The sequence below is a fragment of the Bubalus bubalis genome, chromosome 13 (genome assembly GCF_019923935.1).
Source record: "Bubalus bubalis isolate 160015118507 breed Murrah chromosome 13, NDDB_SH_1, whole genome shotgun sequence".
NCBI lineage: Eukaryota > Metazoa > Chordata > Mammalia > Artiodactyla > Bovidae > Bubalus > Bubalus bubalis.
Window position 1 is genome coordinate 68,714,655 of NC_059169.1, and position 24,960 is coordinate 68,739,614.

Consider the following 24,960-nt stretch of genomic DNA (forward strand, 5'->3'; position numbering starts at 1 on the left):
AAAAGTCAGACATAAAAGATTCCATTTAAATGAAGTGTCTCAATAAGCAATACCATACAAACAGAAATAATGGTTGCTAGGATTTAGGGATAAGAGGAGATGCTAATGGGTATGGGGTTTCTTTTTTGGGTGATGAACATGTTCTGAAATATGTATATACTCACACACATGTATTTTTTGAAAAATTGAGATAATTGACGTAACATTGTATATGCTTTGGCTATGTAGCACAGTAATTCTATAGTCATGTATTGTGAAACAATCACTAAAACAACTTCAGTGAACATTGACCACTATACATAGAAAAAAATTTTTTTGGTGATTGGAACTTTTGAGATCTATTCTCTTAACAACTTTCAAATATACAGTACAATATTGCTAACTGTAGTCACTATGCTGTGTAACATCCCTGTGACTTGTCTCTTTATAACTGGAAATTTGTACTTTCTGATCACCTTCACCCATTTGCCCGCCCCCACCCGCTTCCCTTGTGGTTCAGCTGGTGAAGAATCCGCCTGCAATGCGGGAGACCTGGATTTGATCCCTGGGTTCGGAAGATCCCCTGGAGAAAGGAAAGGCTACCAACTCTGGTATTCTGGCCTGGAGAATTCTATGGACTGTAGACAACTGAGCGACTTTCACTTTAAAATAAGGGGCTTCCCTCATAGCTCAGTTGGTCAAGAATCTGCCTGCAATGCAGGAGACCCCGGTTCAATTCCTGTGTTGAGAAGATCCCCTGGAGAAGGGATAGGCTACCCACTCCAGTATTCTTGGACTTACTTGTGGCTCAGCTGGTAAAGAATCCGCCTGCAGCGTGGGAGACCTGGGTTCAATCCCTGAGCTGAAAAGATCCCCTGGAGAAGGGAATGGCTACCCACTCCAGTATTCTGGCCTAGAGAATTTCATGGACTGTACAGTCCATGGGGTCACCAAGAGTCGGACACAACTGAGCTACTTTCACTTGCCTTTATATTTCTTACTGAGTTTTGGTGCCACTTAGGTGTTCTTCCTTTTTCCCTTATTTCCTACCTTGGATATCTGTATTCCCTAATTGGGCATGAAAGTCCTTTATAAATTTATTCTAACTTTTCCCATGATTTATTTGGTTTTTACTACCTTTAAGTGCTTCACCAACACTGAATTGACCCCATTGTTCCTTGAGTACATGACACTCTTATTTGTCAGAGCGTGTTCCATAATTTTGGAATGTTTCCTGTTTCTTTCCACCTTTCTTTTTCCAAAACCTACTCAGTGTTTGCTGAGGCATGGGTCAAGTGCTCTCCCCGTAGTGCGTTTAGGCCTTTAGTTGTGCATCTTCTCTGCACTTTCAGGGCTTTCTTGTCACCCCAGTTTATGGTCATCATTTCATTTGGTTACTTATCTTTGTGTTTAGCTCCTGGCAGGCCCCTTTAATTTAGGAATTCTTATCTTTTAAGTTTCAGAAATGTTCTTATTTGTTTAATGATCTTTTCCTTCCCGTGTCTCTGTTCTTTCTTTTTGGATGTCAGCCTTCTTGAATTGATTTGTTACAGTCATCATTATCGTTTATTTTTTTCTCTCCCACTTTCATCTTTGTCTTTATTCATTTTAACGAGGTTGATAAAGGGCTTGGCTTTTTGCTAAGTTTTATATCTTTTTTTGTTGGAGTAAGATACACATAACATAAAATCATTTCAAGTGAAAAATTCAGTGACATTTAGTACATCCTTTTTAATAACATTCTCATACTAGGCAGACACATAAAGGTGCTGTAACAGTGTGTTGTTCTTTCTAATCCTAAGCAGCAGGTTCTAGGATAGGCAGATTTCTTTCACATACCTTTTCTCCATCAGATAATTTCATCATGGGTATCCTTGGATTTTAAACTATCCTTGGATATAAACAGAAAAATAACTGAGGATTATGATTGTTGAAGGGTAAAATCTTAGGGAAAGAAAGAATATTGAAGGACTAAATCTTCTACATGTATTGGGAAGGAAGAAATGTAAATGAATCTATAAGGGCCTGATAACTATTTATATGGATTTTTGTTGTTCATTGAGTAAGAGCTAAGGCTGTATTACATTTGAGGAAGTAGATTTAAGAAGTACTCATTTTATTTGAAGCTTTTTTCCCCATCTACATTATCCAAGCAGATCTGAGTAATGGAACTAGAGCGGGACTTGATCCCCGAGGAGCCAGCTTCCTGTTTATTACATCACAAAGAGACGTTCAGCGTTGGTTTGATTAGAATGGGTGCTTCCCTGCCTTTAATGCACAGTGTGTCTTTGAATGCATATTTTCTGCCACAAAGCAAAAGAATTGACAAGCACCCAGGTCAACTTTCAAGGATTCAGGAAAGCTTCTGGAAAGATACTGATTTTTATATAGGATATTGGTTCAGCTGCTGTAATTGGGACAAAAGTATTAGTGGCTTAAAATAGGAAGTTTCTTATTCTCTCACGTCAAAGACAAACTGGTTGGTGGCCTGGAAGGTACTGTGGTTCTGCTCCAGCCGATTGTGTAGGCCCTGGGTTCCATCTCCTTTGTTGCTTTTATCTGAGCGGTTGATACTGGTTTTAACACACATCCTAGTTCAGTACTTCAACTGACTTTAAGCCTGTGGGAAGGAGTGCAGGATATGGAGGGCAGGCAGCTTCCTAGTATGGAGATGACCTAAGCCTTGTATATGGCAGTTCCAGTCAGAGTCCATCAGTCAGAAGCTGGCAGAGTAGAAAATGGGATCTTTACTTGGGCGGCCATGTGTCCAGAAGTTCTGAAGTTGAGAGGTTTTGATAAGAAGAAAGAAAGATTAGGCTTTCGAGGGCCAGTTTTTAGTTTCTGAAATAAAAGGGGTGGTAAAGAATTAATTATGCTTTAAAAACTTTGGGAACATCCTTATCTTGTAGTTTGACATCTTGTTCTAAGTTTATCTTGTACATTTTGCCCCAGACCTGGAATCATACCAGATTCTGTGTACTTGGAAATGATATATAGAAACCATAAACCTGGATGTTGTTTTGTTTAGTTGCTCAGTCATGTCCAGGTCATTGCAACCCCATGGACTGTAGCCCACCAGGTTCCTCAGTCCATGGGGTCTTCCAGGCAGGAATACTGGAGTGGGCTGCTACTTCCTTCTCCAGGGAATCTTCTTGATTCAGGGATTGAACCCACGCCTCTGTGTCACCTGCATTGGCAGGTGAATTCTTTACTGCTGAGCCATACCCACCTTTACTTATACATTTATTTACTGTGTACAACTTCAGGATCTCTTATAAAAGATGTCTTAATTTCCTTCCTCCACCCTCACCTAATTTTTTAGAAATATAGGCATTCCAGTTGTCTTTCAGTTTCTCCTCCTCCTTGCTAAATACCAAAAACAACAACAACAACAACAACTAACCTCTGACTCCATAAAAAGGGGTGTTAGAGGTGATATTGGGCTTCCCTTGTGACTCAGCTGATAAAGAATCTGCCTGCAGTGTGGGAGACCTGGGTTTGATCCCTGGGTTGGGAAGATCCCCTGGAGAAGGGAAAGGCTACCCACTCCAGTGTTCTGGCCTGGAGAATTCCATGGACTATAGTCCATGGGGTCGCAAAGAGTTGGATGCAACTGAGTAGCTTTCACTCTCACAGATGATATTTACTGTTGAGTTGGTGATTGTCCTCATGCCTTTGCAGTAGACAGAGTTAGGAAATAGATACTTTTTTTTTTCACTGAAAGAAAATATGTCATCAATTCATACCAGTCTTTCCAATTCAAATTTAAGGTAGTTTTAATCTAAAGAATACTATTAAAGAATATGTTTGTGTTATAAAGATCCAGGTTTGAGTCCTCGCTTTGCAGCTAATTAGAAATGTAATCTTAACTCTCTCTTTTTTAAGCTTCAGTTTCCTCATCTTTAAAATGGGGATAATAATAACTGTATCTCATGGTTATTGTAATGATTAAATGAGAAAATAGGTGCTCAAGAAATTCTAGTTTTACTATTCTCTGTCAAACTACAAAAAGGAGAGACTTCTAATTTTTGTAGGGGTTAGAGAAGGCTTGCTCATGAAGGTAACACTGGTACAATCAGAAAAGATCTGGTGTTAATGGGATGTAGAGATTTTTAGAAAAATATCAGGGCAAGAGACTCGCCAGGGGAGAGTGATCTGCATTAGTTAAGACTGGAGCATAGGATTCTGTTTTGATGTTTAGAAAGAGACAGTAAAGAACTTTTTTCCCTTATAGCATTTAGTGTAATGTATAATTACATAGTGATCTGTGTACTTATTTGATTAATGTCAGTCTGCCTCCATGCCCCACAAGGGCAAGGACTCGCCTGTCTTCCTTTTATTTACAAGTAGTCACTGCACAGTGTAGTCTCTCAGTTGATATTCATACCCTAAATGAACTTTTCCAGCATTTATAACTACCACAAAATTTAACATTTAATTATTTACCTATATTATCATTCTGTAGTTATTTCATTTTTTTAAATTATTTTGTTTTATATTTTAACTTTACAATATTGTATTGGTTTTGTCATATATTGTATTGGTTTTGTCATATATCAGCATGAATCCGCCACAGGTATATACATGTTCCCCATCTTGAACCCTCCTCCCTCCTCCCTCCCCGTACCATCCCTCTGGGTCGTCCCAGTGCACCAGGCCCAAGCATCTGGTATCATGCATCGAACCTGGACTGGCAATTCGTTTCATATATGATATTATACATGTTTCAATGCCATTCTCCCAAATCATCCCACCCTCTCCCTCTCCCGCAGAGTCCAAAAGACTGTTCTATACATGAGTGTCTCTTTTGCCGTCTCGTATACAGGGTTATTGTTACCATCTTTCTAAATTCCATATATATGCGTTAGTATACTGTATTGGTGTTTTTCTTTCTGGCTTACTTCACTCTGTATAATAGGCTCCAGTTTCATCCACCTCATTAGAACTGATTCAAATGTATTCTTTTTAATGGCTGAGTAATACTCCATTGTGTATATGGAATATTACACAGCTTTCTTATCCAACTGTAGTTATTTCATTAATGCTGCCTTGTCCCTAGCACAGCTATAGCTATTGACCTAATTTCTTTAAGTTCAATGATGTATAATACGTTAATACACTGCAGATTTTTGCCATTTATTTAGCCATTATCTGACAGCATTAGTTCTTTGTAGATTTTTATTCAGAGTGAATTAATGAATGAAATTGTTGGTGACGCCCATCTGGGTCTCAGCATATTGTGGAATGTGTGCCAAGTAATTTATTGTTAAAGAGTTTATAAAGTACTTCAGCTATCCCTTAGAATGAAGCCACTGGGTTGCTTTCGTTTTGTTATGTTGCCTTAAGTGGGAGAGAGCAAGGTGTATATAGTTAAATTAGCCTCCTGAGAATTGAGTCGACTATTCCCATAGAGGGGGAAGATAGAGTGTGTGTACGTACACGTGTGCATGTGTATGCGTGTGCTTGCATACACATCTTCTGTCCCATGGGAAAGATTGAGAATGAATATTCTGCCCTGGATATTTAGAGAGGAGGCAGCGTGGTAATAGTGAAAGGCACCAGACTCCAAATTAAATGGCATATGTATTCCAGGGAATTTTCTTTCTTTCCCTTTTTTTGCCACTAAATATATGGTACTCAAAATTTGTATTTGGTTATATTTCTTTTGTTGTTATTGTCCCCTTTGTGTATAACTGCAATCTATATGTAATAAAATACAGCAATTTGACATATAAGATTTGATGAGTTTTGGCAAATATAAACACTTATTAATAGCACAGTAATGCTATAAAATACTATAGCTGTCATTCTGAAAAAGTTGTCTTATGGCTTTGCAGTTAATTTCTATCACTGTCCCCTGGAAAACACTGATAGGCTTTGTTTCACTTTGTGTGTGTGTGTGTATGTAGTTTTGCCTTTTCTGGAATTTCATATAAATGGAATCATTCAGTATGTAGTCTGTGTCTGGCTTTCAGTTAGCATAATGCTTTTGAGGCTCATCCACATCATTTTTTGTTATTGTTTACTTGTTTGTTTGTTTTTTGCCACATAGCTTGGCATTTGGTCCCCAGCCAGGGATCGAACCCATGCCCACTGTAGTGGAAGCATGGAGTCTTAACTATTGGACTGCCAGAGAAGGCCTCATTCATGTTGTTGCATCTGTCGGTAGTTCACTCCTTCTTATTGAGTAGTATTTCACTGTATTGCTGTATTATAATTTGTTAGCCACTCACCAAGGTAGAAGAGTTGGATTTTCCCCTAGTACTATTATAATAAAATCATTGTGTACATTGGCATGAAAATAGTTTTGTGAGTGTGTTTTCATTTCTCTTGGGTATATACTTAGGAGTGCAATTGGTAGGTGATATTACCGTAGTGTATATCTACCTTGATAAGAAACTGCCAAACAGCTAAAGTGGCTATACTGTTTCTGCATTCCTAACCAGGAAGTGTATGAGAGTTCTTAGGTGCTCAACATCCTTGTAAACTTGATTTTTTTCAGTCTTAAATTTTAGGCAATACAGTGGGTGTGTAGTGGTATCTCATTTTGGTTAGTGTGCATTCCTTAATGACTGATGATGTTGAACATCTTTTCATGTTCTTATATGTCACCTGTATATCTTTAGTGGAGTGAGTGTTCTGATTCTCTTGCCCATTTTTAAAAAACTGGATTGTTTGTCTTGTTATTGTGCTATAAGAATCTTTCACATATTCTGGATACAAGTCTTTTATTGGATACATGTCTCAAATATTTTCTCCCAGTCTTGTCTGTTTAAAGAGCAGATATTTTTGTTTTTTTCTTTTATGGTTTGTGCTTTCTGTGAACTATTTCAGAAATCTTTGCCAAACTCAATGTTACTAACTTTCTGCTGTGTTTTCTTTAAGGAGTTTTATAGTATAAGCTTTTACTTTTAGGGTCATGATTCATTTAGAAATTTTATTGTATAGTAGGAAGAAAGTGTTGAGGTTCACTTTTTTGACCCCGTTAGCTAATTGTATCAGTGTCACTTTTTAAAAAGATTATCCTTTACCCATTGAATTGCTGTGGCATCTTTGTCAACTGGCCACTTATTTTAGTGTCTGTTTTTGGATTTTCTATTCTGTTTTGTTGATCTCTGTTTCTGTCTTTTGCCAGTACAACACTGTCTACCTGAGTTTGTCTCCAGCTTTTTATTTTTCAAGCTTGTTTTGTCTGTTCTAGGTCTTTGAATTTCCATGTTAATTTAGAATCAGCTTGTTAAGTTTTACAGGAAACACTACTGCAATTTTGATTGTAATTACATTGAATCTCTAAGTTAATTTGGGGGAAATGTACATTTTGCATTATTATTCTGGTACATGAGCAAGATATATATCTCAGATTTAAAAATTTATTATTATTTTTAAAAAATATTTTTTTATTTGGCTGTGCTGGTTCTTAGTTGTGGCCCTCACGATCTTTAGTTGCAGCATGTGAGATCTAATTCCCTGACCAGAGATGGAACCCAGGCCCCCTGCATTGTGAGTATGGAGTCTTAGCCACTGGACCACCAAGGGAAGTCCCTTGCTCAGACTTTTTAAGTCTGATTTTTCTCAGGAATGTTTGTGTGTTTTCCTTGTGTAAGTTTTGCACATATATTTTGATACTTTTGTAAATTCCTAGTTTTACTTCAAATTTTGATTATTTGTTGCTGTTACATAGAAATATTTTACTTTTATATTTTGACCTTGAATTCTGTGACCTTCCTAAAATCAGTTATTATCTAGTAGTTTTATCCACATTTCTTGAAAATTTGTTTATGTGAACTGTGAACATAGACTGTTGTACTTCTTTACAGTGTTTGTCCTTTTTTGTTTCTTTTTCTTGACTAAATGTACTGGTAGAGGTTGTGAGAATAGACATATTTGCCTGTTTCCAGTCTTGGGGAATGAGGTGGGAGTAAAACCTTTCACCGTCTAAGTGTGATTTTAACTGTAGTTTTTTTTTTTTTTATTCCTTTTATCAGATTGTGGAAGTTCTCCTTTGTTCCCAGTTCGCTGTTTTTTTTTTTTTTTAATTATGAGTATGCAGTTTTGTCAGTTTTTATGCACATGTTGAGATGATACGATTTTTCTTTTTTAGTTTTGTTAATATAGTGAATTACATTGATTAGTTTTTAATGTTAAAACAACCTTGTTTATAAGAACTTCCCTGTAGCTCATACGATAAAGAATCTGCCTGCAATACAGGAGACCAGGGTTTGATCCTGGATCAGGAAGATCATCTGGAGAAGGGAATGGCAACCCACTCTAGTATTCTTGCCTGGAAAATCCCATGGACAGAGAACCCTGTCAGGCTACAGTCCATGGGCTCGCAAAGAGTTGGACATGACTGAGTGACTGCTATTAGCCTTATTTATAAATATATATAAACAGACATAGGAACTAAGAAAGCAGCAATCTGAAATTACTTTAAGTCAAAGAGGAAAACAAATTTTTAGTAGTGTAACACACTATTAAACACAGTGTGAACATCAGGTAAAAACACAAATACGTAACAAGAATGTAGCAAAATGGGAGAATGTGGGTGTAAATCTTGCTTTTTCCAGAACCTGCAGTTACTTCGACAAGTTTCTCAATCTTTTTGTGTCAAGGTTTCCTTACCCTCCTCCTACCCCTAAAGGATAATTCTGTATTTGTTTTGTTTTAAGAAATGTTATCCACCCTTTCCTTACCTTCTCTGCATTTCTGAAATCAGGAGACGTTTGTTAGCTTTCAGCTGGACTCTAAGGACTTGTATCTGCCTGTGTCTGTGCATATTGACACATATTGCATATGTGTAGATCATTTTGCTCTCACTTGGGCTGAACTGTTTGCTTTCTTAGCATTTCATGTTGGAGTAAATTTTTATATTCTATTTAAAAGAGTTAAAATGTTTTGGTTTAAGTATGAATATTTGGCTAATGATGACATTTATACAAGGGCTACTAATAAAAGCAAGACTTCTCATTCCCCTTCCACAGAGGCTTTTTAATTGCTTGCATTTTTAATTGTGTTTATTATTCACATATGTCCAAATATAAAAATTATTTTGGAACTTTTAAACATACACAGAAGTAGAGAAAATGAAATGATTAACCTCAAGAACCCTTCCCTAGCTTCAATCATTAGCTACATTTTGCTGGTCTTGTTTCATCTGTTCTGCCCTTGCCCCATACACATTTATACAGTTAAATACACAATATGCATTTTTTAGGAGGATTATTTTAAAGTAAATTTCAAACATTCCATTTTACCCTGAGTACTTATGTGTGCATCTTTACTGTGTAAGTGCACATGCTTGCACACACACATACTTTCCTGCAGTGCTCTTTGACTCAGCAAAAAGTGATTTTAATAGATTTTATTAAATTTAAGTTTACTTTACAGTATACTTACTGTTAATTAAATTAGTTTAAATTTAATTTCTTTATAGCTTAGCAAAAACTTTAAGGGGTTTAATAAATAATACAATATCCAATTTATATCCCAGTTTTGCTACTTGTCTCACAAATGTTGACAGTTGTTTTGTTTGAATCACAGTATAAACTTGCTTCCCATGATATCTGGTTATAAGGTATTTTTATCCAGAAGTCTCATAGTTTTTTTTTTTTAATATTTATTTATTTGGTTGCGCTGGGTCTTAGTTGTAGCACATGGGATCTTTCATTCCAGCATGAAGGATCTTTTAGTTGCAGCATGTGGGATCTTGTTTCCTGACCAGGGATTGAACCCTGGACCCCTGCATTGGGAATGTGGAGTCTTAGCCACTGGACCAGGGATTCCCTCTCATAGAAGTTGCAAGAACATAAATTTGTATCCCTCATTGTTCTGTAAAAAAAATTTTAAGGAAATTATTACTTTACAGTGAATTAGCATTGAAAGAAACAAAAAATACGATACACACATATGTACCTATGGTACAATAGGCAGTGCAGTATATAGGCAGTTCAAATTGTGAAATTTCTGAGGAGAGAGGTAAAACTTTGAAAACTATGATATGGTATTATGACTCTTACCAATTATGAATAACTATTACTGATGAATCCAACATCTGTTCAAAGCAGCCTTTTAAAAAGGAGAAGCGTTTTTGTCATTTAGTAAATTATCATTGAAATGAAGAGAATATAAATATATTCTATGCTATGCTATGCTAAGTCACTTCAGTTGTGTCCGACTCTGTGCGACCCCAGAGACGGCAGCCCACCAGGCTCCCCTGTCTCTGGGATTCTCCAGGCAAGAACACTGGAGTGGGTTGCCATTTCCTTCTCCAGTGCATGAAACTGAGAAGTGAAAGTGAAGTCGCTCAGTCGTGTCCGACTCTTAGCGACCCCATGGATTGCAGCCCACCAGGCTCCTCCATCCATGGGATTTTCCAAGCAAGAGTACTGGAGTGGGGTGCCATTGCCGTCTCCGAAATATATATATTCTAAGGTTAATCAAATAGGAACTGCAAATGAAATTCTAGTAGTCTTTGATGTAGACTTGAAATGACACTCTTCAAACTAAAAGTGCCATAAAGAAGTCAAGATCATAAGCACAGGCTATAAACTATAAACTCTGGTGTTCTGCTTAACTTCTGATGGCCAGAAGGGATTCACAAGAACCTTCAGATCCAGTGTGGAGAAGACTTAGATGCAAACTCCATAATACTCAAGTGGTATGAACCTCTGTGGTATGGAAGAAGAATAAGGGGGTTTATGCAGCTTGAGGGATAATTATGTGCTGCTTATGGAAGAAGTTTCATTTATGTTTCATGTTAAAGTTTGGAGAAGCAAGGAGATACATTAAACTGGTGATATACCTTAGACTCTATTAAGTTATAGGTGCCAAGTATGTTGGAGGATTAAATGTGATGATTTAAGCAGAGTATCAAATTAAAACCATGGCACACCCTTCAGTAAATGACAAATTGTCAGCCTGTTAACTTGATGTGTGATTTGGGGCGATATTTGGTATGAACAAGAGGTCTTTAACTTTTTATCTCTCACTCCATCTTTGATATCAAGAAAAGATTGTTATTGTTATTTTTAGGGGGCACAATGTATTTCCAGATGATAGGGATGTATATAGCATACTCAAGAAAGTTTGGTTGATAAGTGTTTATGCTTGAAGCATTAAATGCTCTCAGTTACCTAGGAAATAATTATTCTCAAACTGATTCGCCAGGCTTTTACTGTATTTTTGTGTTTTAAGTTTCTTTACCAATGTGCTTTAAGTTAGCCTTCTGATCTAATACTTTATAATTATTTCATTTTAAATGTTAGATTCCAAAGAATTTAGAATACTATTTAACAATTGTATGTAGTTATAAGGTAGAGTTGGTGACATTATTGTGCATCTTTTAAGAAAAAGTGCTCTTTTTCAGAGTGTGTATGTCCTTTTGGAACTTCAGTTTCTCATATTTTGAAAAGTCATGCTTTGTATGTTACAGTAACTTGTTATCATTTGAACATGTTAAATCATTACTGTATTAGTGGAGGTGGAGAACTGTCAGAGCCTCTGTAATTGTCTTTGGTCTTGGTCCCTTGCTTTTTGTTTTTATTAATTTGTTTCTTGCTTTCCTTCCTATTCCTTTTGCCTTGGTGTTATTCTTAAACTATGATTCAACTCCTTAACTTGTCTTGGTTGCCTTCAGTCTGTCTTTCTCTGGCTATAATTAAGACTCTAAAGCACACAGTTTAGGTGTATTATTCCACTTGTTCAAAATATTTCATTGCTTTTTATTGTCCACTAGATTTCTCAGGGCCTGTTACAGTTAAGCCATCCATCCATTTTATTCATGCAGCCATATTTTATTGAGTTCCTTTTGTGAATTGGACACTGCTAGGCTCTAAGGATCAAGTGGTAAAACAAGCAGGAGCTCCGCCCACTTGCCTCTAGTTGAGAAGACAGAAATTAATAAAAGTATCATGTGATAACAGTAAAACTGCAGTGATCATGTGTCCTACAAAAGGGAGGAGTATGTACTCTGAAAGCTTATAGTAAGTGCATACTAGATCTAGTCAAGAAAGTCACTGAAAGCTGAGATTTGAAGAGGTGAGGAGGATTTACTACACATAAAGTGGGAAGGATCATACCAGGTAGAGGCACTGTACAAAGGCTCCTGAGGGGAGTGTTTTGAGACTGAGCGACTAGAAGAAGGCTTATGCGACTTGCACTGTAAACGAAGAAGGATCATTGTACAAAATGGGAAAGAAGGTTGGGCTTGATCACACAAGGAGTTTTGAGGCCATGCCAAGTAACGTTATTAATATGACTGCAATAGGAAGTCTTCCAGGGGTTTTATCTGGGGAGAGTGGGTGGAGGAGTGGAAGACAAGCAGATGTTGGAAGACCAGTTAGGCATTGTTAGTTCTGACAGTAACTTGATTATGGAGGTTGGTGATAATAAAACAGAAAGAAGCAACAGTTGCAAGAAATATTTAGAGAGTTAAATCAACCACATGTGCTGACGTATAGTGCTTTTGGGGGTATAAGGAAGAGGGAGATGGCTTCTTGCAAAACTGGATAGATTGTGGTGCCTTTCACTGAGCTAAGAGGTTTTGAGAGAGTAGTTCCATTTTAGTTGGAGGAAAATCATGAGTTCAGTTTTGAGCAAGCTGGGTTTGAAGTATTTTTGAGCCATTCGAAAGGGAATGGCAAGTAGACAGAAGAATATTTGGTACTCAAAAGAAAGATCTAGGCCGGACATGCACAATTTTAAGATACTGAGTGTAGGTAGTATTTGAAGCTGTGAGTAAGTGGGTTGTGTGTTTTGAGTATAAACTGGCCAAGGCTTAATACTGAGCCTTGAGAGACTGCAGTATGGAATGGCTAGGTGTTAGAGGTGGAGGGGAGTGGTGGAGTGGAAGACAGAGGAGCAGCAGAAGAAGCAGAGAAAACCGTGAGACTATTTCAAGGTGAAAGCCAATGGAGAGTGTCTTTCTAAAGAGTGGTAAATAGCTTTGAATGCTGCTGGGAAGCATAACAAATCATGCTAAATCTCAGTGACTTGATACAGTAACAGTTTATTGTTTCTCAAAATTTTTTGAGTTGGCTTTATTGAGCTGGGGACTTAGCTGGGGCTGGAACATCCAAGATGGCCTTGTTTACATGTCTGGGGCTTTGGTGCTTGCCGTTGCCTGGGTACTGGCTTCTTGTCTCTTTGACTTCTGTCTCTCCGTAAGGTATCTCATCATGCAAGGGTCTAGTTCATGCTTCTTTACCCAGTAGCTGGATCTCAATGCCTTGACAGTGAAGCTTTGAGGCCTGTTAAGACTTAGACATGGAATACTGTCATCTACCATCATGGCCAAAAAATGATCACCGATGACTTAATGTGGGAGTTGTTTTAGTAGAACGGAAAGACTAGGAAATGATTAGCAGATGAAGAAAAATTCCTTATCATTCCCCTGTATTTTCTCTAAAGTGTGTCTTAGTCACTCAGTTGTGTCCGACTCTTTGCGACCCCATGGACTGTAGCCCACCAGGCTCCTCTGACCATGGAATTCTCTAGGCAAGAATACTGGAGTGGGTTGCCTTTTCCTTCTCCAATGTTTTCTCTAAACTTGACCTGAAATAGGCTACTAATTTCCTGAATGCTTCCTGTTTCTTTCCTCATATGCTTATTTCCTCTGAATATTATTCCTCTCTCTCCCCCTTATTAAAATCCTACCATTCTTTTTTTTCCCAATTTTAATTGGAGTATGCTGCTGCTGCTGCTAAGTTGCTTCAGTCGTGTCCGACTCTGTGCGACCCCAGAGACGGCAGCCCACCAGGCTCCCCTGTCCCTGGGATTCTCCAGGCAAGAACACTGGAGTGGGTTACCATTTCCTTTTCCAATGCATGAAAGTGAAAAGTGAAAGTGAAGTCGCTCAGTCATGTCTGACTCTTCGAGACCCCATGGACTGTAGCGCACCAGGCTCCTCCATCCATGGGATTTTCCAGGCAAGAGTACTGGAGTGGGGTGCCATAGCCTTTTAAATCCTGAAATAATGCCTTACTTGTGCTAGGCACTCAGTGAATAACTAAATAAAATTTAAGTTGTTCTGTAGTCCAGCCTTAGCAAAATCATAAATAATTAGGGACTAAACCATAAACAATACAAAACAAGAGAAAGTTGCACTTTTTTAAGTACCTAGAGTTTTGAATATGCTCAGTGATAGACTCTCACCGTCCTAATCTGCCTTTTGTTTTTTATACCTATGGAGAAATTGTATATATATTTTTTTTAAGAAATTCAGGAAAGACTAAAAGGTACAAGGACAGTAAGATAGTTCTCCAAAGGAAAGAAGGAAAAGTAGGACAGTCTTCCTTAGTTTAAATTGAAGTTACATTTCCTTTTCTGTCAGCTACTAAGGTAATGTAAGAAACCTGGAATGGTGAGCTCAATAAAATTAATCAATTAAAATAGTAATACAGAAAACCTCAATTGTATTCAAGTAAAAATGAAACTTGGTTAGTATAGTTTTCTTTGCTTATTAGTCCGTTAGACTGAAACTTTGCAAAGTACAATTTTAAGAAGACCTTAATAAAGATCAGTAATGTCATGGTTATGGGTAAGTTAATTGAATTTCACATGATTTATCCAGTTTTTAAAATTTGCAATCCTTCTTTGGTGCTCTAAACTTGATTATTATTTAAGTCTGTGTTTTGCAGACAGGAATCTTCTGACACACAATCTTACATTGTACCTTGGCTATAAACTGGGGATAATAATAGTACCTACCCCACTGGTTTATTATAAACATATTATAAATATGAAAAGCTCCTAGAATGGTGCTTGACACATACATAGTGAGTGCTCATTATGCAAGCAGTTATTATTATTATTGTTTATTTGTGTTGTTCTTGTTACCTTACCTGTGTACTTGAGAACTGGAAGTGAATAGCAAAAGGGGAAAAGAGTGTCTCTTCCCATCAAAGACTCATGGGGGACTGTGGTTTATAAAAGGAAATCATTCTAAAATGTTTATAAGATTTAGGATTTAGTGGTTCAAAATCACTGGATTGATTCAGAATTGGATGAGTGTGTGTGTGTGTGTGTGTGTGTTTAGAACAATGTCTGCCATATAATAGTTCAGTTCAGTTTAGTCATTCAGTCATGTCCGACTCTCTGCGACCCCATGAATTGCAGCACGCCAGGCCTCCCCGTCCATCACCAACTCCCAGAGTTCACTCAAACTCATGTCCATCGAGTCGGTGATGCCATTCGGCTGTCTTATCCTCTGTCGTCCCCTTTTCCTCCTGCCCGCAATCCCTCCCAGCATCAGGGTCTTTTCCAATGAATCAACTCTTCACATGAGGTGGTCAAAGTATTGGAGTTTCAGCTTCAGCATCAGTCCTTCCAAAGAACACCCAGGGCTGATCTCCTTTAGAATGAACTGGTTGGATCTCCTTGCAGTCCAAGAGACTCTCAAGAGTCTTCTCCAACACCTACAGTATAATTGTTGTTAATAACTTTTTGCATCATCAGGCATTTGAATTTGAGTACTCTCTTACTAAAGTTTCCTGTAATTAAGTCTCAGAAAACAGCTTTTATAAAACTGTTTTCCAGTCAAATATTCAGAAATAAAAATCCTAATAAATGTTTTGGTAGCCAGTACTGTGACTTTCTGTCTTCTTTTTGTTTGTCAGCTTCTCCTTAAACACATTTCTAAAACTGTTTCATTTAGGAGCATGATCCCTGTCCTCAGAAATCTTGGAGTAGAGTAACCATGTTTTTTATGCATCTTTAAGTTCCCTGATCCCACATACTGAATATTTGGTAGGGGCATAAAAACGGGAGAACAAATATAATTTTCAAGAAATATTCTGTCTTATAGTATATTTTAATAGCACCAGTTAAGTAGAACTCTGTGTAGAGTCCTTATGAATAACTGAGCTTTGGGGCTAATGATTGATGTGTATATACACTTTTCTTGTGTTTGATTTTGTTGTAAAATAATACTGTTATAAGAGATGTATAGGTAACTACTTGAATGGATAATTTACTGGTTTTGCATATTAATGTATTCTAATATTCTGGATAAGAATATGTGATATAAACATTTCTTGACATATTTGGCTAGTTTAGATTTTTTTGTTGTTGAGGATTTTTAAAAATTTAGTGAATAAAACAGAACATTGCAGATAACTGAGTGCTGTTTCTTTTCTTCCCCTACTCAGTTGTTATTTCCCTCCCTGTTCCCCATCTGAGAAGCAGAAATTATCATGAATTTGGTGTGTAGCCTTCCATTTCATGTTTTCTTATTTTACTCTATGTGTTATGTTATACACATGTAAAACTACTCTTTAAGTAATTGTTTAGTAGTGCATATAAATGTTGTCTTGGTGTCTCATTTTGCATTTCGCCTTTAATTTGTGTTACCTGATCATCAGTGTATTTGAGTTTTTTTATATATTTATAGGCCATATGGGTTTCCTCTGGTATTTTGTTTTTTGTTTTTTTTTTTAGCCCTTTTTTAACTTTGGGAATTATTTATTCATATTTATTGCACATTTTTCTAATGGTTGATTTTATATTTTTCTACTTGATTTCTGTGCTCTTTGCCTTGATTTTCCATATATTCAGAAAGACCTCCCTTTGTGATTATGAGACATTGCTAGAATTTCAACTGTAGACTTTCAATTTGGAGTAATTCAGCTCTCTTGAGTATTCACTTTTTAAGCTAAAGCATTTTATCTTTTTCCTGTACCTGTTTGCTTGCCATCACTCCTTACTATTTTACTACTGCATTTCAGTTACAGGGAATTTTTTTCCCTCCTCTTTGGTGATGAGGGTGGTAGTGATATGGAAGGCAGAAATAATAAGAAATAAAAAAATGAATAAAAATTTGACACATTTTTAAAATTAATACAGCTATGTGTAAAATATACTCATGACCCTTCTTGGCCTTTTGTTTTACTTGGAATACATTCTTGATCTAGCATTATGTAGCCAATAAGCAGATAATGCTCATTATTATCTGATTAGGGGTGGGGGTGTATGTACATGGTAGGGGTCCACGGTCCTGTCCATCGTTGTACATGGGGTCTCTACAGTGCTGTTAGCCACTGGATTCTTGAGCCAGGGCCAGATACCGTTACTTTCCAGAGCTACTGCACTACCAGTTGGAACCTTCTTCCTCCAGCGCCACTGGTGCCTTGATGTTTATCTTCTGGCAGGTGTGGCGGGGGCAGCAGCAAGGGCTTGGGGTTCCCAAGCTGTTTTGCAAGTGTCACAGAAGCTTTAAGGTTAGAAAACCTTTCTCAGGGAACATCCTGGCCCAGATTTCTTTGAGCGTCTCTAACTTCTGTCTTAAAAGTAGGATCAGTGCCAGATGAAAAGCTCATGACTCTTGGCCATGGGCTCGAAGTCTTGGCTGACTTGATAGAGGAATCTTGCAGGAGGTTCTCTTGGCATGAGTCTTGTGGAGAGAGGTGCCATTATAGCAGAGCTTCACTAGGAACTCTTTTCTTAGCACTGAATCTGATTTTTTATTAGTGGTTTGATATAAGTCAGTGAAGAGACTTGAGTTCTTAAGTCAGTGTAGAGTGACTTCAGCCCCTAATTTATCAAGTTCAGAAATTTTCGAGGTCAAAATTAGAAAGGCTATAAGTGATATAGTCATCTTGGTTTTGACAAAAATAGTGTAAACTCTGGCAATTAATTTGGAAGTGATATTTTAAAATGTGTTCTGTATTTAAAGAAAACTCCAATATTTGAATAAATCAGTCCCTGAGTATGCTGATCTGGGATTTCATATCATTAAAAAAATTCTTTTTTATAAGGGATAAGGATTTTTGTTTTCCTTAGCACTGTATTATCATCACACTTAATGTTATTAATAATCCCAGTAATATATATTTTGAATTTTCCCAGTTGTCTCACAAGCCTTTGCTCTTGTTTTGTCTCTTATTCTCTAATGGTCTGGCCACCCTCCCCACCCCCACTCGTTGCTCTTTCCTGCCCAGTAGCGGGTTTCACTGGAGAAGCCAGGTCCTGTGTCCTGTCGAGTGCCCCACACTCTGGGTTTGACGGACTGCTCTCTGTGGTGCTGGATAAGTTGATCGTGTATCCTCAGGAGTCCTGAGGGACTACCAGTAAACTGGGTTGGAACTGAAGGCTTGGTTAAATTCAGATTCAGCTTTCCCTCCTTTCAATGCTGTGTCCTTCCGGCATGAGGCTCACACTGTCTGGTTCTCCCCTTTACTTACGAATGAGACTACGGTCTGGGTCTCTTGGTGCCTTGTGACTCTGTTAGTACGGAGGTACACAGTAGAAGCATGTTAAAGCGCTTTAGATTTCTTAAGAATCTGAGATTCTGATTGAGGAGGTCCTAGAGTGGGTGGGGAGAGACATAGGTTAAAGACCACATGCAAGAAACCCCTAAACCCTCTACTGTTACTTAGATGGGTTATGAATCATTTCCTTTGGTACATTTACAGTATAACTGGAGTGACACAACTTACTTTTAGCAGATGCTCTGGGAAGATCTGTGTTTCATATGAAATGAAGCCTATTTAAATCATTTAACTGTGGAAACGTTTGAGATGTGGTGTGATAGAAAAAACAACTGGTTTGGACCCAGGAGGCCAAATCATTTATTCTCTCTGAGACTTGTTTTTTAATTTACATCTAGAAAGTAGGAATCCTAAGATATTTATCATAGGCTTGTTTTAATGATTAAATGAAACAATTTATTTGGAAGCAGTCCCAGCACCTAGTGGTGAGTTATACTGAAATCTGAAAAGCATTACAGAAATAGATTTATTTTTTTCAATTGAGGTCTTCAGAGTAGAGCTTAAGAAAACTGAAGTAATAATATCTTATGTGCTATTTCATATATATATACACATATAAGCTTTTGTTTTTTAGCTTATTTGAATGATGGGAGACTCATGATGTAGTTTCAATGTAAGTGTAATAAATGTAGCCTTTTTGGGAGGCATAGTGTGTGGACATCTTTTTTTTTTTTTCCCCTTTCAGCTTCATTTACCTCTTAATTCTCCTTTGCCTGGAAGTGAATTGACCAAGGAACCTTTTCGTTGGGATCAGAGACTCTTTGCATTAGTGTTGCGGTTGCCGGGGACGATGTCCGTAGAATCAGAGCAGTTGACAGGTGTGCCTTTAGATGACTCTGCAATCACACCAATGTGTGAGGTGACAGGCGGTAAGTTTTTCGCTGGCAGTAATTCAGTGACTTAAGCAGATTTTATCTGAATGTTTTAAAATGTGCATTTCAAAAACTCCGTGTTTGTTTTGTTTAACAAGTTACTATTAGAAGTTACTAGACATACATGGTTTTAAAACTACATTGATGAAGGTCTTTGATCTGTTGAATAAGATGTAAATACTATTGGGTCTGATAATGCATGATAATTTTTTTCTAACCGTATAGCAAATGCTAATATTTGAAGTTGTTAAACTTATTTTCTTATCTATAAAGATTGCCAATGATTTACAAATGCCATAGAATTATTTTCTCTGACAAAATGTTTCAAGAATCACCTCATTGTCCATGTAATGATTAATGCCTAGTTAAGTACAGTTTTACCCAGAGGCAAAGAGGAAGTGAGATAGGTTAGAGGAAAACAGGTAGTGAACTCTTAACCAGCTGTGTTAAGTGAACATTAGTAAAACTCTTGAAACAGAAGATGTAATAGACTCAGAACTTCTATATGGTGGAATTGGTTAACAACAGGTGGGTTAAATTCATATCAATATGCATTGAGTGCCTACTGTGTACCAAGCACTGTCCATGCTTCAGGACTTCCACAGTAAATATGACAAGCATGGTATTCTTGCTTTCACGGTGCATCGTCATTCTCTCTTAAGGAATTGATGGTAAAATGTCCAGGTCTGGTGCACCACTCTTCCATTGGTGTCCTGGGTTGTGACACAGCCTCCATTCACTGTCCATGCTCTGTTGAGATCCCATCATAGCCAGCTGTGTAAGTCAAAGGAAAATAAGGTCTAATTAATGTTTTAGGTGCCTTTCTTCTAATATTCTGTGGATTTTGGAAGCCTGCAGATTTCACAGATGAAAAAGAATACCCTACATAGATAGGTATGTGAAGTAGATAAGTTAAAAGATTCAGAAATCACCATTGATGATATCTTTCAGTGACCCAGAAACCTTAGTTGGTCAAAGAATTAGGGAGCTTTCCACAGACGTACATCCTGAACCTCTTCTAATGTAGTACTTTGCTTTTCTTCACGCTCCTGCTAGCAGTAATGGGAGACTGCTCAAATGCCACTCGTTTTCTTATAGTATGCTTTCTTCTTTATTTTCAATGAATGCTGACTAAGAAGTGTTTTGAGGATAAAACACCGAAAAAGTAGCAATAACTGAAAAGCTAACATCCACTGGTGGAGTACTGTTCAAATATGCAATCATGTTAACAATTCTGTGCATTTTTAAACGATAAGAATAGTGTATGCATTTGTTTTTTCCTTTATAGAGTAATTTATGTTCATTAAGGAAAAATTGGAATGAAATTTGCATATGTTGCCAAAGTGATTAATATTTTATTCTATTTTTAATGTATACCTTAAAAATTATATAATTGTCACTGTAAGCATTTTTATTTTATTATCTTTAATTAATGAATACTCACTCAATGCCAATTAGCTGTTTTTGATCATGGGACTACAGCAGGAGCAATAGAGAGAAGGCTTACATTTTTGGGCTGTATGACAGATAAAATGCTGTAACATGAATAAATCATGTTTCAGAGAGTTCTGCTTACTATCAAGTAAAGACACAGGGTGAGATTGCAGGGGGCAGTGAGGCAGAGAACAAGTCTTCCTGGGACGTCTTCTAAGGAGGTGACTTTTTTACCGTAAACCTAAAGGATATGTGTACCCCAGTTTGAATCAGTATAAAATGTTGCATGTCCTTGGAAATTGTTATACTCTTTGTGTAAAGAATTAAATAAAGCAACAATTATTCTTTTATAAAAGATATTAATCCCTTTAAAATGATTGTTGTAGCGTCTTCATCAACCCTCTCTCCTTTTTAAAATTGAGGTATAATTGATACATACAACATTTTAGTTCCAGGGGTAAAAACTATGATTTGATATTTGTTTAAATTATGAAATAATCACTGCAGTAAGACTAGTTAGCATTTGAACAGAACTCAGAATAACGGAGTAAACCATACAAAGATCTCTGTAGAGGAAATAGTAAGAGAAGGATCATGCCCTGTATTTTGGGAAGCAACAGGAAAGCTGATATGGCTACAAGCTTATGTAGGGAAAAGGAGAGAATAACAGGTTAGTTTCTAGAGGTGGGCAAGGGCCAAATTGTGAATAGCCTTTTAGGCTGAAATATTATTTATTTTCCCAGTGTGATGGGAAGTCACTGGAGGGCTTTTTATAGGAGATGACATTGATTTCCGTTTCTGAAAGACCACTTCAACTGCTAGATGAGAATATACTGTAAAGCGGTGGGAATGAAAGCAGGGAGACTAGGAGAGAGGATAGTACTTTGATCTCAAATGTTTATGTTTGGAGATGATGAGAGGTGGTCTGATGGAAAGGAAAGACTGAGGGTAATGCAGGAAGAAGGAATCAGGGATGATTCCTGGGTAATTCACTTGGTCTGAACAATTGGAGGTGAACGGCTATGCTATGTACTGAGATGGTTACTCAGGAGAAGCAGGTTGGGGGGAGGTGCAAGGATGGTATCAGATTTTAAAAATACCTAATGGACATGTTGGTAGAAGTATTGAGGATAAAAAGCATTTTATAAAAATTGTAGTACTTTTCTAGATTAAATAAATTTAACTTTCTTAACTTCCGTAAATAGGACTGTTGCCCAACTTAGTATTACTACTTTTGTGTCTTAATCCATTTTATTAATACTAAAATCCTTCCTAATCCCAAGGGAGAAAGTTTTTTTTTTTTTTTTTTCCCCCACTTTATTGCTGTGTTAAGATTTTTTGTGAACCAGCTTCTTGGCTTGAAAGTGTGTGTTTTTCTCACAAATATAATGAGTGATCTCAGACACTTTATCCTTTAGTACAAAGTATCAAGCATTCCAAGAGGTAAGTTTTGACATAAAGAATAAGAGAAACATGACATAGGTTATGGGCTCACTTTGTAAAGATGTCTAAATTTGCTTTAACTTTGAAAAGAGTTAATGCATTTTTATTATTTTTATAAGTGATTCAAGTTTATTTACTTTTTCTCTAATTTTCATAAAATATCTTTGTTAGTAATTTAATGTCATACTAAAATCATATCTTATTTACTTATATTTTCCTAATCAGTTAGTTGATGACACAGGTTAGAGAAGTGTAGAGGATTGCCACAATTTTATATTTAGGAACTTTTGATTTTATTGACATCATCAAAATATGTTTAAATATCATGAAATAAGATACTGAGCCTTTATATAATCTCCTAAATACCTTATGTATTAAGATGATCAGCATTTTTATGTATGTGTTTAAACTGACTCAAAGAATTTTTAATTTGCCAGTTCTTTCTCATAAGTGTGGTTCCATATAAACTTTCTTATTTTAAATACTGATTTCAAATTAACATCATGGTTTTGAGGGAAGAAGGTGGTATATCCAGATGAATGTTTCTGATGCCTTGTAAGGGTTTGAATCTTGGCTGCTCTATTGTATTAACTTGGATAAATTAATCCCTCTGTGCTTTAGTTTTCTCATTTGTAAAGTGGAGAAAGTAACCCATATGATTGCTGTTAGGATTAGAGAAATTAATGAAATAGAGTGATTAGGATACTGCCGGGTGCACAGACACTCAGTAATTGGTGGGTATTTTTATAATTACGGCTTTCATTGTTGCATCCAGGTAAACCATTTGTTACATGATACTTGTTTTCCTAAGTAAAGCTGACTCTGAGGAGTTGAATCACACTATTGCCTAATGATAATATCCTCTTTTCTGAGTAGCCTTTAGCAAATCACGTGTTCAGTTTAAATTGATACACGAGTAATTTGATATGTCAAGTATAATAATATAACATTGTTTGGTAGTAATTGGTTGAATTTGTTAAGGAATAGGATTTTTCCATATTGAGCTTATTACAAATAACACTGTAGGATGTTTGATTAAAGATTTTTAGTTGTCATGATTTTAAGCACTGGTCTAGATCAGAACATACAAATATGTAAGTTACATATATAATGATAAATTTTATAGTAGTCACATTGAAAAGAAACAGGTAGGGAACTCCCTGGTGATCCAGTTCTCAGGACTCTGCATTTTCACTGCCTGGGTTCAGTCCCTCAAGCCATGTGGTGTGACCAAAAAAAAAGGAAGAAAAACAACAAAAAACCTAAAAACAGGTAAAATTAATTTGTATAGAATCATTTATTTAAATATATATAAAATATTTCAATGTGAAATTGATGTTTTAAAATTATTGAGATATTATCATCTTATGTCTACAAAATGAAGTGTGTATTTTTTATAGTTACTGTACATCTCAATTTGGACTAGCTCTGTTTCAGGTTCTTAATAGCCATGTACAGCCAGTGGCTGCAGTATGGGACAGCACAGATCTGGCTGTATTTATTGAAAAATCCCTGTTAAAGAAATGTTTCCACTGGTATTTTTTCTTAATTACTATCATTTTAATGCTTCTGAACTAAAAGTTTTATAGGTTAAAATATTCAAGAGGGAAATTCATTTAAGATAGGTAATTTCTAAGTATGTAAGCCAATTGAAATTCAGAAAAGCACATGCTACTGTGTATTATTTTAAAGTGCAAATACTTAAAATATGTGGTGTCTGCCAGCAGATTACTTAAATAATTATTGGGTTTCTTCTATGTCCTTAGCATTAATATTTAGTGATACATTTTTCTTCAGCAGGTGTAAGATTTTGAGGGGTTAGTTACTATACTTTACCACAATATGTGTAGTAAAGATAAATTATATTGTAACTCAGTTGGAAAATAGTTTTTTATATTTATATATATACTTAAAAATTTTTTTTCATTTCATGTGATATACATTGTATATATGTAATGATTTTTTTCATTGTGGTTTGTTCAGACCAATATTTTTATTTTCTGTGTACCTTTAATTAGAAGAAAAAACTTACATACTCTCATAAAATGGAATTGTTGATTGAAAATAACTTTTTTTGTTTTGTTACTCTTCCATTAGATAATGAAAAGTCCAAACTTTACCACTGAACTTTTGTGAATCAATATTGTCAAAAACCCCACTATGGTTCTTTTTTGCTTAAAGTAGCAATTTTTGCAACTAACTAGTTCACTTTATGTTTTTTTTTTTTGTTTCAGGCCGCTCATACTCTGTATGTTCTCCAAGAATGCTTAATCAGTGTCTAGAATCCTTGGTGCAGAAAGTACAAAGTGGGGTAGTAATAAACTTTGAGAAAGCAGGACCAGATCCTTCCCCTGTAGAAGGTATTATTGTCATTTTCTTACAGACATTTTAAACTTGCTTTATCAAGTATTCAGCTAGAACTGAAAAATTACTATGATTTGGTTTTAACGTTGACAAGGTCAAATTATTAAGATGACAAAAGAGCTGTTGGTAAAGTGGCACGATTAAATAGGAAAGTCAAGGTTGTATGATAGTGGTTTGGTCGTATTGCCTTTTTATATTGGTTGTTCATAGCCTGATAATTTGTAAGAGCTAAAACCCTTTTTAAAAAAACATGAACAGAATAGTGTATTTCATTTTTTAGTATTGTAACATTGACTCTCTCCAGCGTATGTGCCTCTCCCGTGTCCCTTGATTCACAAGAGTGTTCAGCCCTAGGTGTTTATTTAATTCCTTAGCTACAATTTTTACTAAAGATCAGACTGATCAGAACCAAATGGTTGGTGTGGTTCCAAAACTGAGAAACCAGCCTTTGCTATTGAACTTGATTCTTTTAACTCTAGCTGAGCCCTGCCTGGCTTTATTCTAATATTCTGTGATCATGAACTATTTATATTAGCCAGAGGGTATAAGGAGTTTTGCCAGAACCAACGGACGGCTTACATCTGGACCCTCTGCCTTGTACGACA

At 36.5% G+C, this 24,960-nt stretch overlaps 1 protein-coding gene across 6 annotated transcripts in view; it reads left to right on the top strand.

Annotated features, from left to right (window-relative positions):
• The window catches only part of INTS6 (integrator complex subunit 6), a 101,900-nt gene that overhangs the window by 36,309 nt on the left and 40,631 nt on the right, over window positions 1-24,960 (top strand). For 3 of the 6 annotated variants that reach the window (XM_044926794.2, XR_006543797.2, XR_006543798.2), the window contains exons 5-7: window positions 7,423-7,479; window positions 18,928-19,111; window positions 24,226-24,351. In XM_044926794.2, coding sequence (XP_044782729.1) covers window positions 7,423-7,479; window positions 18,928-19,111; window positions 24,226-24,351 — 367 coding nt within the window. The remainder of the gene's footprint in view (window positions 1-7,422; window positions 7,480-18,927; window positions 19,112-24,225; window positions 24,352-24,960) is intronic. The other 3 variants (XM_025262962.3, XM_025262963.3, XM_025262964.3) reach the window with 1 other exon arrangement.